The sequence below is a fragment of the Carettochelys insculpta genome, chromosome 7 (genome assembly GCF_033958435.1).
Source record: "Carettochelys insculpta isolate YL-2023 chromosome 7, ASM3395843v1, whole genome shotgun sequence".
Lineage (NCBI taxonomy): Eukaryota > Metazoa > Chordata > Testudines > Carettochelyidae > Carettochelys > Carettochelys insculpta.
The window spans coordinates 69,336,843-69,350,450 of record NC_134143.1 but is presented as its reverse complement, the minus strand read 5'-3'; the positions used below and the strand labels follow the sequence as shown (position 1 = coordinate 69,350,450).

Below are 13,608 nucleotides of genomic sequence, written 5' to 3'. Positions count from 1 at the left end.
TTGGCCTATCAGCTGTTCCCCTCTGTCATTTTGAGGATGGGTTGTGTGTGTGTGTGTGTGTGTGTGATGGTGGTGATGGTGATGATGGTAGCATCTCAGAGCCAGTCATGGGGCATTGTGCAAGGTGCTTTACAAGAGACCAATGGAAAGTGCTAGTGTTGTTTGTGAGGCACATTTTGTCAGCCGGTAGTGCAGTCTGGGGCAAACCCACATTTACTGAATCATGGCATGTCCTGGGGACTTGGCAGCAACTGCAATCAAATGACCTTTTGCCTGATGGCCTCCAAAGAGGACCCGAGAGAAATAATTGGCCATGTCACAAAAATCCCTATTATGGGTCCCTATCTGAGGGTCACGGTTTAGAGGTTAATGGTTGAATGGAGGACAAAAGTCTCGGCTACTCTCTCCTGCTAGAGTGGCTCCCTTGATGCAGTGGAGGAACCTGTCTCAATTGGTTTCACTGCCAAGGCTCATGATCTCTGGCTAAGTAGAGGGGCAGCTCTGCCTTTCTTGTGGGTGCTGCATGTGGGCAGTGGGTGAAGCTTCCCTTGAGGGAGGCGAGCTCCTTGTCCCCCAAGTCCTCCTGTGGCCTTGGCCATAGGCCACCTGTGCTTTGCCCCAGCCCTGCCCTTTGTCGCCTCTCCAACTGTGTCCTTCATCTCCTCCACCCCTTGCCTCAGCAAAACCCCTTTCCATGCATACTTCCTCACAACTCCTTCCTTGTGAGATCCCTCCTGCCCACAGCATCTTTCCTGTCCTCCAGATCCCTCCCCTGGGAGACGCCCTCCACCCACCGATCCCTGGACCCCTCCTTGCTACTCATTAGCTGCGTCTACACGTGCACGCTACTTCGAAGTAGCAGCACCAACTTCGAAATAGCGCCCGTCGCGTCTACACGCGTCGGGCGCTATTTTGAAGTTAACTTCAACGTTAGGAAGCGAGACGTCGAAGTCGCTAACCTCATGAGGGGATCGGAATAGCGCCCTACTTTGACGTTCAACGTCGAAGTAGGGACCGTGTAGACAATCCGCGTCCCGCAACGTCGAAATTGCTGGGTCCTCCATGGCGGCCATCAGCTGGGGGGTTGAGAGATGCTCTCTCTCCAGCCCCTGCGGGGCTCTATGGTCACCGTGGGCAGCAGCCCTTAGCCCAGGGCTTCTGGCTGCTTCTGCGGCAGCTGGGGATCTATGCTGCAGGCACAGGGTCTGCAACCAGTTGTCAGCTCTGTGTATCTTGTGTTGTTTAGTGCAACTGTGTCTGGGAGGGGCCCTTTAAGGGAGCAGCTTGCTGTTGAGTCCACCCTGTGACCCTGTCTGCAGCTGTGCCTGGCATCCCTATTTCGATGTGTGCTACTTTGACGTGTAGACGTTCCCTCGCTGCGCCTATTTCGATGTTGGGCTGAGCAACGTTGAAGTTGAACATCGACGTTGCTGGCCCTGGAGGACGTGTAGACGTTATTCATCGAAATAGACTATTTCGATGTTGGCTGCACGTGTAGACGTAGCCATTGTGTCCCAACCCAGGCATCCAGCAGCAGGTCAGCTGCATGTGCTTAGTCTTCCCTGACCCTTTGTAGCTGCTGCCTTGGGGCTGTGCACTGCTGAGGAGCTCCACAGGGCAGCTGGGGCTCCTCTGGTATGGAGTAAAGAGAAGGCAGCAAGCTGTGTACCATCAAGTTCACCCTGACATGCCTGGGCTTGGGGTCATCACTGGAGAGGGCTGAGGAGAAGAGAGGGCAGGGTCAGAGATCACTGAACAGTAATCAGTCTCCACTAGCTTAATAGCCCCTGAAGGGCTGACCCTTGTGATCTGGGGCAGTTGTTGTGTATCTTGGTGCCACTTTCATGTCCCTCACTCAAGTGGCCCTGGGAGAGCTTGGTGCAGCTGGTGGTTATGTGCAGTGACCCAGTTGCCCACCACCATGTAGTTGCCATGACCCTTTGGCACTTGATTTATCAGGGTCTCTTGGAAGTCGCAGGTCTTTGCTCTGATCCCCATGGCCAGCCTCCTGTGGATACTGGATTACTGTGGCCTGACCCACAACGCCACTCCGCATTCCACCTTAAGGCCTTCATTTGGGGTGTGATTGTCCAGAAAACATCACCATCATGCAGTGGATCAACACAGATCTATGACCAATTGCAGCTTCATGGCTAGCTCACTGAACGGCTCTCGGAGGAGTGTGATCCCAGATCCCATGGAAATGCTATTTAGGGTCTAAAGCCATCAGACTTCTTTGCAAATCCCAGCTGTATCTCGTTGGGATGCTGTCATTTTGTGGATGCCTTCAATAATAGTTTCTTCCTTGAAAATCTCTCAGCAGACTTTGAATGTGCATGGGGAAGAGAAACGGGGAATTATCAAATGCCTTCTCTGTGGCCCTAGGACAGGGCAGCAGTAGTAGCCCTTGGGCAACAGAAAGAGAATTTCAGAGAGCAGGTTTTGCTGGAATTCTGTGTTATGTTCATTACTCTTTGTGCATTTAACTCAACTCAGAGACAAAAACTGGGTTGGTCAGCTTCACTGCCTGTTTCTGCTCTGTTTCGCTTTTCCGCTGCGAACTGAATGGCCCTATGTTTGTGTTTCCAAAGGGCAGAGGGATGCTTTAAAGTAAAATTTGTCATTGATTTTTTTTAACATAAACCTCATGATATGAAATATGGGCATTACAGTGTCTTATAAAGACCTAAACCAAAGTCAGGACCCAAAACACATATAAAAGACACCATCCCAGCTCCAAAGAGGTCACAGTGTCAACAAAAAGGTAATGGGTAGAAGGTGAACAGTGTTAGAGAGGTGAAATGATTTGCCTGAAGTCACATAGCTGGTGGTGCTGTGAGATCCGGTGCCAGAAGTCATCTCTTCTGACTCCCAGTTCAGTGCTGTAACTATGGTATCATGCTGTCTTCTAATACTTTTCTATCCTGCAGGTTTTTTTAAGCATCCACATAGTTTTCATTAAAAAGTGTAATTCAATGAAACGGTTCATTATAACCAGTCTGGGATGACAACATCTCTTTGCATAGATTCATATTCCTCTTGCTTCTGCACAATGGGAATTTCTTGTCTATCTGGCTGTTTCTTTTATCTGTTTAGATTTGACAAGGTATAAAGATTTGTAGAGACATTATTGAGTGGGAGTTCAGAAAAGAGCAGGCAATCTAAAAATTAGGAAACTAGTTGTAATTTATTAGGGAACTCGAGCAGAACAGCTGCATACAAAGAATGATAAACAGATGGGAAAGAGGTTGCAGGCAAGGTGGTTGAAGAGCTGTGTTGGCCCAGGGTCTCAGGGGTGGAAAGATATGATGAATAATCAGGTTAGTAGGATTAAGATGTTAAAAGGAGATCAGACATGATAGCCTCGGTGCCCTATGCCTAAAATATTATACAGGTTGAACCCCTCTACTTTGGAACTCCCTCATCTGGAAACATCTGGAATCTGGCATGATTTTATTTAGCCAGATAACCACTAACCATAGATGTGGCCAAGTTTCCCATGGTCCCATAAAGTTTGTTTACAGCCATCCATCTTGGCTTTCAGTTTTCTGTGCTGTTATTTTGCTCTAATTGACCTCTTAATGTCTTCTAAGAGCCCAGTAAGCAGTGGAAGCGTTGGTAATGCTGCTAGACAATATTGATCTCCCATTGTCCGGCAAATTCTCTTATCTGGCACTGGTCAGGTCCCTAGGGTGTCAGCCGAGATAGCTTCAACCTGTATTGTTACCAGAGATGACCAAAATTTATCTATTAATACACTTTATTAATAGAAAAAAGATTTTCAAATCAATGGAAATTTCATGACAAAAATGGTGTTATGGAGAATTTTTGGTGGCTTTTCTTAAGTTAAAATTAAAAAAATTTCAAATTTAAACAAAAAATTGCAGTTTCAGGTGAGAGTGGGAATTGCGTTTTTGACACAAACCTGAAATCTGAAAAAAAATCAGAAAAAAAGAACAAATAAGTGTTCATTTTCCTTAGTTCTCCTTATTATGAGACTTGAAATACAACAAAACAAAACAGCAGAAATGCAGCACTTTAAAGACTAACAAAATGATTTATTTGGTGATGAGTTTTCGTGGGACAGACCCACTTAATCAGATCAATCTCATTTCCTATACAGACTGACATTAAAAGTACAGATGACAAAAAAGAAAATTGTAATAAAAACTGACAAATCAAGTACATAGGACTGAAGTACATGGCAGAGCGAAGGGGGTTGCTCAGTGTCCTGCCTGAGATAATGATCAGCATCAAAGGAAGGGAACCAGTCCTTGTAATGCACGATGTAATTGGTGTCTCTGTTCATCCCATAGGTTAATGTGTCAAATTTGAATATGATTTCCAGTTGACAAATTTCTGTATGTAATCTGTTTTTAAATTCTCTTTGTTCTAGGACACAAATTCTCAGGTCTTTAACAGAGTGGCCCACTCCATTGAAGTGTTCACTGACCAGCTTATGTGTATTGAGATTCCTGATGTCTGCTCCGTGTCCATTTATTCTTTGGCAAAGGTTTTGCCCAGTCTGTCCAACGTACATAGTGGCAGGCCATTGTTGGCACAAAGTGGCATATATAATGTTGTTCAGAGTGCACGAGAATGTGCCCTTGATCTTGTACCGAACATGGTTATGTCCAGTGATGGTATCCCCAGAATAAATACGTGGACACATTGGACAGCAGGATTTGTTGCAAGGAAAAGTTCCAGGATTAGTATTACTGTGGTGAGACCTGTGATTACTAATGAGAATCTTTCTTAGGTTAGAAGGTTGCCTGTAGGAGAGGACAGGCCTGTCAGCTAGGGCCTTCTGGAGTGTATCACAATGATCTAGAATAGGTCATAGGTTTTTATGATATGTTGAAAGAGTTTGAGTTGGGGGCTAAAAGTGATGACAAGTGGTGTTCTGTTATTGATCTTCTGGGGCTTATCTTGAAATAGATGGTTTCTGAGTATTTGTCTGGCCCTGTCAATCTGTTTTGTTTTTTTTTTTACTTCTCCTAGTATGTAATTAACTGTAAGTTTTAAAATCCTACAACCTATTCTAGATCATGATGCTACACTCCAGAAGGCCTTAAATCACAGGTCTGTCCTCTCCTATACATAACTTTCTAACCTAAGAAAGATTCTCACTAGTAATCCCAAATAATTCCTAGAGCAGATCCTTTGAAAAAAAAATCCAGTCTTGATTCAAAACCTTCATTTAGTAACCTTTCTAGCCACTTTCTGAACTGCACTGGAGAGTACAATAGAGAATTCTTTCCCTGCAGAGGAATTCTATAGGGTGGTTAAAAATTACTCAATTCAAAAAGGATCTCAACCTCTGTTAAATACTGTGGGTTTTATATCACTCTTTTACATTTCTACAAAGTCCGTTGGCTTCCTCCTTGTCTAATTCTACAGGACTTTTGCATGTTCCGAGAGAGCAAAGGTGAAATATGAGCTGGACATTGAAGTCAATGATGGAACTCTTCTTGATTTCAGTAGGGCTAAGATTTCAACCAAGTGTCATCCTCACAAAAACTACATGCATGCACAATGCTCTGGCTGGTAGTCCTGGCAGAGAGGCCATGGTTGGAATGGACCTGGTGGTTAAATTATACTATCCATATGACTGAAGGCAGAGATGTATTGGCAGGGAAGAGCTCACATGGTCACTCTCTGTGCTGCCTGTTCTGCAGGAGAGGACTTACCCCTCCCCAGGGCTGTCAGACCAGCTCTGATGGCCACTAAGTACAAGTAACAGAGAGGTAGCCATGTTAGTCTGTAGCTTCGAGAACAACAAGAAGTTTTGTGGCACTTTATAGACTAAAAGATATTTTGGAGCATAGGCTTTTGTGGGTGAAGACCCGCTTCATCAGATGCATGAGTGGGGGGTGCGTTTCAGAGGACTTGTTTTTTCCTCTTTTGATACCTGCTATTGATAATGGGCCATTTCCACCTTGCTGAATAGACCTTGTCAGCTCTGGCCCTCCCTTTTTCTGGGACCCCACTCTTTAAATACCTCTCTGAACCACCCCCCCCGACTCATGCATCTGATGAAGCAGGTCTTTGCCCACGGAAGCTTATGCTCCGCAATATCTTTTAGTCTATTAGGTGCCACAAGACTCTAAGTAGAAGTAAGTTGTAAATATATGGAAGAGTTTGTCCCAGAGCCTCAGTAGACATGCTGCTGTGTCATTGGCTTTGTCCACCTTTTGAAATGCTGTTGTTTTTCCGAAGCTGCTTTCCAGTTGTTGAATGGGTTGTTACTTGTAAATTTGGGATGACTTTTCTTCTGGCCAGAAGGGTAGGCCGGGTGCTCTCTCCGTGGAGCTTTGTAGTGAATCAGATGGAACTGTGACAACTGGGTGTACAAATCTCCTTTCTTGGAAGTACACTAGGAAGCTGGCTATTGCTCCCTGATTCTCGACCCAAACTGAATAAGGTTAGAACATCCTGAGGGCTGCTCTTACTTACTCCTGGTAGTTAGGGTCTTCAATGGACCATTCACCACTTCCAACCAATGCTGCTCTCTGCTCCCAGAGCAACATGAAGGCTGCAGGGACAGAGACAGCTCTCTCTCTACCCCATATCTGTTTTTTATTGTGGGAAACTACCCCTGTTTTCCACAGTGAATACAAAATGGTGCTCTTAGCCACCTGGCCTCTGTAGGATTTCATTCAGCTCTGTGTCTGATAGTTTACTCCAGTGAAATCCTAGGGAGGCTGGAGAAGCATTTAAGTGGGTCTGAGCTGCGTGGTAGCTTCTGTCCACTAATTAGACCAGCAGGTAGTGGATGTACATCATTAGCCTCACTCCTGCCCCTGCAGGTTGTAACATGTGGGAGTTTTGCTGTTAACTTGGGTGAGAAGAGGCTGTTCACAGCAGTTCATGAGAGCAAGTTAAATTCGGGGGCAGTGGTCAGTCTTGACTGGAGTCTCCCTCCTCTCTTGGCATGGATATTGAGATATAATCTGATAAAATTCTGGGGTGGAGCATCCCAGATTGTAGCTGCACATTCAAACACTCTCCCTTTAACCTGCATTCTGAGCCTAAACTGGATGGAATTGAAATCCCTGTCACCTTAGAGAAAGGACTTGGGGCAGTGAGTGCTTCTCTGCATGGGAAGCTACACAGATTTTATGTATAGTGTGATTTTAAACTTAGCTAAATTGGTGATGAAGTCCACATGGGCACCTTTATTTGGTTTAAAGCTTTTCTTTTTTGGTTTTTGGTTTTTTTGGCATAGCCAGTTGGAAATGACTGCTCTGCATCAGTCTTAACTGCAGTCGATTTGCCAAATCTCCTTCACATCAAAACCTTTTACTTGGATTTGGAGGTGCTTAGATTAGAGCTTGGGCCGTGGGAGAACTGAAGCTAGAACTTGCCCAGGAGCAGGCTTGCTCATGGGATGTGCAGGCAAAAGGGGCAATTGCCCTGCAGCCCTGCAATTCACAAGCAGCAGACACAGTGGCTAGAGCTCTGGGCCCTTTAAATCACAGCACTCCAGGCACCTCTCAAGGCCCACCCCTTCCACATGATGCCCCGCCCACTTTGCCATATGGATGCAGGCTAGGTTACTTAATTGCTCTCCCCACAATTACCGCCAAAGGGGCATACGAGTTCTCCCACAATTTTACACAGTTGACTGGAAAAGCATCCTAGAACATCTCTGCACTAAAAACCATAGGATATGCCCCCCTCCCACATGGGTGAACATAGGAACAGAGAGGACACAGTAACGTGGGTGGGGCTGTGCTGTAACCATACTCACACCTGGACTTGGCTGCTCAGACCTAGGTGCCAATCACCTGGGTGAGCTGTTCAGTGAAAGCACGCCCTTGGGAATCAAACTAAGAGGGGTTTGCAACAGTTTAGCTGAATTGGTTTGAAAACTGATTTGATTAAAACTATTGCAGCTTCTACAAGTGGACAAGGCCCGAGACTCAGGCCTGTGCTGTGTGCCACATTTTACTTAGAACAGAACAGTAGAACTGGAAGGGGCCTCAAGGGGCCATCAAATCAAGGTCCCTGCCCTCATGGCAGGACCAAGCACCATCTATATCATCCCTGTTAGGTATTTTTTTAACCTAGTCTTAAATATCCCCAATGGTGGCAATTTTACAGCCACCCTAGGCAATTTATTCCAGTAATTAACCACCCTGATGGAAATTTTTCCTAATACCCAATCTAAACCTTCCTTGCTGCAATTTAAGTCCATTGCTTCTTGCCCTATTTTAAGAGGCTAAGGAGAATAATTTTTCTCTCTCCTCCTTGTAACTTGGGTATCCACTCTCAGCCTTCTCTTTTCCAAACTAAACAAACCCAATTCATCTAATCTTCTCTCATAGGTCATATTTTCTAAACCTTTAATCATTTCAATTGCTCTTCTCTGGACTCTAATTTCTCCACATCTTTCCTAACATGTGACACCCAGAACTGGACACACTACTCCAGCTGAGGCCTACTCAGTGCAGAGTAAAACAGAAAAATTATTTCTTGTACCTTGCTCACAATGCTTTTTTTATACTCACTCTTCTTCATGTATGCAGGGTGCTCCAATAGCCCCTGCAAGACACACCTAGCTAATCCTGCAGGAGAGATGCAACCTGCCATCCATGCAACTGCTCCCATCTCCATTGCCCTCAAAGTAACCACATATCAGGATCGGGGTGGTCCAGATATAGCACTGTAGCTATGTTCTGCCCCCTTGAAACATTGGACTGGGGGTGGGAAGACAACACCTACTCATACCTCTTAATGTCCACATTGTTCTGGGTATTGCTGGTAAATACTAGACCCAAGAGGTGAGAGAACAGGCTCTGACTGTGTCTGAGGGCATTGCAGCACCTGGCAGAGCTCATTTTCAATGTGCAGGGCTTGTCTTCATGCTAGCAAAGTAAAACTCAGCAGGATAGGGTGTAACATCAATCACCCTTATCAGCCATGTTCCTAACTACAGTGTTCTCTGTTGCAGGGTGATCTTCAGAGGACAAACATCCAGCTGGATTTCGGAGATGGCATTGCCATGTCCTATGCTAATTTCAGCCCCATAGAGGATGGCATCAGGCATGTTTATAAGAACGCCGGGATCTTTCAGGTTACAGCCTATGCGGAAAACAGCCTGGGTTCTGACACTGCTGTCCTCTTCCTGCACGTTGTCTGTAAGTGTGCTCAGATGCTAGGCTCTGTGGGTGCAATCCTGATCTCACTGAACCCAGTGAAAAGCTCCCCTTAACTTTAATGAGGCCAGGATTTATCTCAACCTGGCCATTCTACATGTCTTAGAGCTCATGGATGCCTGCCCTTTTAAGTGGCATCCTGTCCTGCATACTGAATTTCACCTCATCCTTGTAAAATAAGATCACAGAATCATAGAATCCTAGGGTTGGAAGAGATCTCAGGAGGTCATCGAGTCCAGCCCCATGCCTAAAGCAGGACCAACCTTTACTAAATCATCCCAACCAGGACTTGGCAAGCCGGGACTTAAAAAACTCTAGGAATGGAGATTCCATCACCTTTCTAGGTAACCCATTCCAGTGCTTCACCACCCTCCTGGTGAAATAGTTTTTCCTCATATCCAACCTCGACCTCTCCCTCTGTAACTTCAGACCGTTGCTCCTTGTTCTGCTATCTGTCACTACTGAGAACAGACTCTCTTCATTCTCTTTAGATTCCCCCTTCAGGAAGTTGAAGGCTGCTATCAAATTTCACCTCACTCTTTTCTTCTGCAAATGAAATAAGCCCAAATTCCTCAGCTTCTCCTCATAGGTCATGTGCTCCTGCTCCCTAATCATTTTGGTTGCCCTGTGCTGACCCTCTCTAATGCAGCCATGTTATTTTTTCTGGTGGTGCCAAATCTGGACATAATATTCCAGATGCGGCCTCACCAGTGCTGAACAGAGAGGAATAATAACTTCTTTAGATCTGCTGGAAATGCTCATCCTAATGCACTCCAATATGCCATTAGACTTCTTGGCTAAAAGGGCACACCGTTGATTCACATCCAGCCTCTCATCCACTGTAATCTCCAGGTCCTTTTCTGCTGCACTGCTACTTTGTCAGTTGGTCCCCAGTCTGTAACAATGCTTGGGATTCTTCTATGCCATATATAAGACTCTGCACTTGTCCTTGTTGAACCTCATCAGATTTATTCTGGTCCAATCCTCCAATTTATCTAGGTCAGTCTGGATACTACCCCTACTCTCCAATGTATCTACTCTTCTTCTTCGAGTGGTCCCCGTGGGTGCTCCACAATAGGTGTCGGGCTCACCCAGCGCCGCAGATCGGAATTCTTCTAGCAGTTTCTATTGGATCGCACATGCGCCGATGCGCGCCGCTCCCTTGCGCACCCTCGGTCATGTGCGCGATCCGGTCCCTGCCAGTTCCTTTTCAACCGCCATCGGCTGCAGACGGAATCCACTCCGGCTAAAGCCAGAGACAGATAAGATAGCTGTTTTTTACGTGTAGTTCGTTGTTTGTCACTATTATACAAAAAAAAAAAAAAAGGAAAGAGAAGAGCATATTAGATAGCAGAGAGAAGAGGAACGAAGGAGAGAAGGGCGGACAAGAAGGCTGTTAAGCCGTCCGCTGCCCTGAAGGCCGTGAATGTTATTTTGGGTTAGAAAGCACTGATTAGTGGCTAAGTACCCTATTAACAGTAAAGACTCACCGCGATGGTTTCCTCGGGGTTTAAGAAGTGTGAGTCATGCCACGAGGCTATGCCGGCCTCAAATAGGCACAGTGAATGCATTCGTTGCCTGGGGGAGTCTCATGTTAACCTGAAGTGTTCCCACTGCGCTAAGCTTACAGCCAGGGCCAGGAAGGGCAGAGAAATGAGGCTCAAAATGATCTTGTTTGATAAGGCCCTCCAGCCTGAGCCACCGGAGAAGCCTCACACAGAAGGGCCCTCTGGGTCACATAAAAGGAAGGCGGCCTCTTTGACCCCCTCTGTGCAGAAGAGGTGGAAACTCTCCCCAGCTCGATCCTTGCCGGCTGTCCCAGCGAGCAGGACGAGCGGAACGCAGAGCCCCCAGCCGCGAGCTGATGAAAGCGGCAGCGCAGCAGTGCACGTGGCAGAGGCCGAACCTCTGATTATACAGCAGGTGGCACGGAAGGCGCCGTGAGCGCCAGCGCGGCAAGCACCAGAATCGGCGGTGCCGACGGCGCAGGGGCACCTGGCACGGGGCCTACTGGTGCCCGAGGAAGCTACCCGCGTGGCATCGCTGTTGACGGTGCCGAGCGCGGCGCCGACAACGGGGCCAAGATCCCCGGCACGGGAGGGGGCGGCGCCCACCCCGCAGGGGAGGGGCAAGGCCAGAGCTAAAACCTGGCACCTTAGTCCATCTCCAGGCAGGGCTGCAATGCCCTTATCACCCAGCCCCCCCTCCTGAGATACACACGCTGCACCGCCGGGCTGCAACTCCACCAGTTTATTTTGGGCCTCCCTCTCCGTTCCTCCAACCAATTTTGCCGTGGCTCAGGCCACCTTCACCATTTTTGGGCATGGATCCCCTTGAGTACTATCACAAACCAGCTTCACCACTATCAATGTCGTCACGGAGATCCCGCTCTCCCAGACATCATGGATACACTCCCCGATCGTGGTCCAGGTCTCCATCACCGGGCCCTTGCCCATGTTGCTATGGTCATCCTCATCATGCTGAACACAGACACCGCAGGTCTAGATCCAGGGGCAGGTCCTCTCCTACTACTCATCAATACTCCCGTGTACATTCTTGCTCTGGGACGGGAACGCAGTTGTCCCAGGGGAATTAGGTCCAGAGTCCCGAGACTTCCCTTCACAGCCCACCAGGGAGCAAGTATACCACCGAACTCGGGAGCCAGAGGATTTGGGGGAGGCTTACCCCAGCGGTTCCTCCTCATCCTCCCCAGATGAGGCCATTGCCCCCGGGGATGTCTCCCCTCCGGATGACCTTAAACAATTCCAGGAGCTGTTCAAAAGAGTAGCTTTCACACAAGACATTCAAATAGCAGAGGTGCAGGAGAAGCACCATAAACTCCTGAAAAATTTGAGACCCCCGGCTTCATCTAAAATCGCTATCCTGCTGGATGAGGCCATTATGGAGTCAGCCACTAACATATGGCAGACTCCGGCCTCTATTCCGCCTATGAACAAGAGAGCAGATAAAGAGTACTTCGTCCCAGCCAAGGGCATGGAGTTCCTTTTTAGTCACCCACAACCCAATTCTTTGGTGGTCAAATCATCCCAGCAGAGGTCGAAGACGTCTCAGTACAAATCGGGAGGTCGGATAAAGATGCTAAGAAATTAGAGCTGTTCGGCAGGAAGGTCTACTCCTCCTCTACCCTATTATTGAGAATGGCAAATTATGCGGCACATCTATCAAACCATAACTTTGACAATTACTCTAGACTCACTCCTCTCATGGATTCACTCCCGGAGGATAAGAAGCCAGTGTTAAAGGCGATTGTCCAAGAGGGCTACGCGGCATCGCGGACGGGAGTCCAGATTGCCCTGGACGTGGCAGACACAGCGGCACGTTCAACAGCCGCAGCAGTGGTAATGCGTAGGGAATCCTGGCTCCAGACGTCCGGTATCCCCAGAGACCTACAGGCGAAGATCGTGGATCTCCCCTTTGACAAGCAAAAGCTGTTTGCGGACTCAGCCGACTCGGTCCTCCACTCCAGCAAAGACTCGAGGGCCACACTTAAGACCTTGGGTATTTATACTCCCCCGTACAAGAAAAATAAATTCTATCCTCAGCAAAGACGCTATGATTACCAACCACAGCACATGCAATATCAGCGAGGCTACGACCAAGGGCTCCATCAACAGCAGCAGCAGTACAGGGCCCCCAGGCAATGTTCTCAACAAAGCTGTACACCCTCGGGGCAAGCCCAGAGACAGCAAGTTTGACGGGCATGTCGAGGGCTGCACTATCAACACCATCGCTCAATGCCATTCTCATCTCATGTTCCATCATCGCCTCAAACTGTTCCACTCCCAATGGAAAAAGATCACCACAGACAAATGGGTGCTGGAAATTATAGCCACGGGTTACACGATCCCCTTCCAGTCACTTCCACCGACGAAACCTCCCACCCGGCTTCATCTCAGGGACGCTACCCACAAGGCGAGGCTGAAGCAGGAGGTAGGTCACCTCATGTTCATAGGGGCGGTGGAAAGAGTGCTGGAACAATTCCAAGGGAAAGGTTTTTACTCACGCTAGTTCCTATCAGAGAAGAAAACAGGAGGCTGGAGGCCGATTTTGGATCTACCGGGCCTCAACAGTTACTTGCGCAAGCAACACTTTCGGATGATTACAGTTGCCTCCATACTTACGGCACTGGATGATGGAGACGGGTTTGCAGCCCTCGACTTACAAGACGCTTACTTTCATATAACAATCCACCCGGCACACAGACACTTCCTCCGCTTCACAGTCGGCAGGGAACATTTCCAGCACAGGGTTCTTCCGTTCGGCCCATCCTCGGCACCCGGAGTCTTTACCAAAACCCTGGCAGTGGTATCAGCCTACCTGCACAGACAGGGGTGTTTATTTTTCCATATCTGGACGACTGCCTACTGAAGAGGGCCTCAAAGGCAGAGGTCCTACGCATGATACGCGTCACCGTGAACACGTTTAC

General features: G+C 47.7%; 1 protein-coding gene across 2 annotated transcripts in view; it reads left to right on the top strand.

Annotated features, from left to right (window-relative positions):
* The window catches only part of SORCS3 (sortilin related VPS10 domain containing receptor 3), a 477,486-nt gene that overhangs the window by 420,207 nt on the left and 43,671 nt on the right, over positions 1-13,608 (top strand). For both annotated transcript variants that reach the window (XM_074999210.1, XM_074999212.1), the window contains exon 19: positions 8,957-9,143. In XM_074999210.1, coding sequence (XP_074855311.1) covers positions 8,957-9,143 — 187 coding nt within the window. The remainder of the gene's footprint in view (positions 1-8,956; positions 9,144-13,608) is intronic.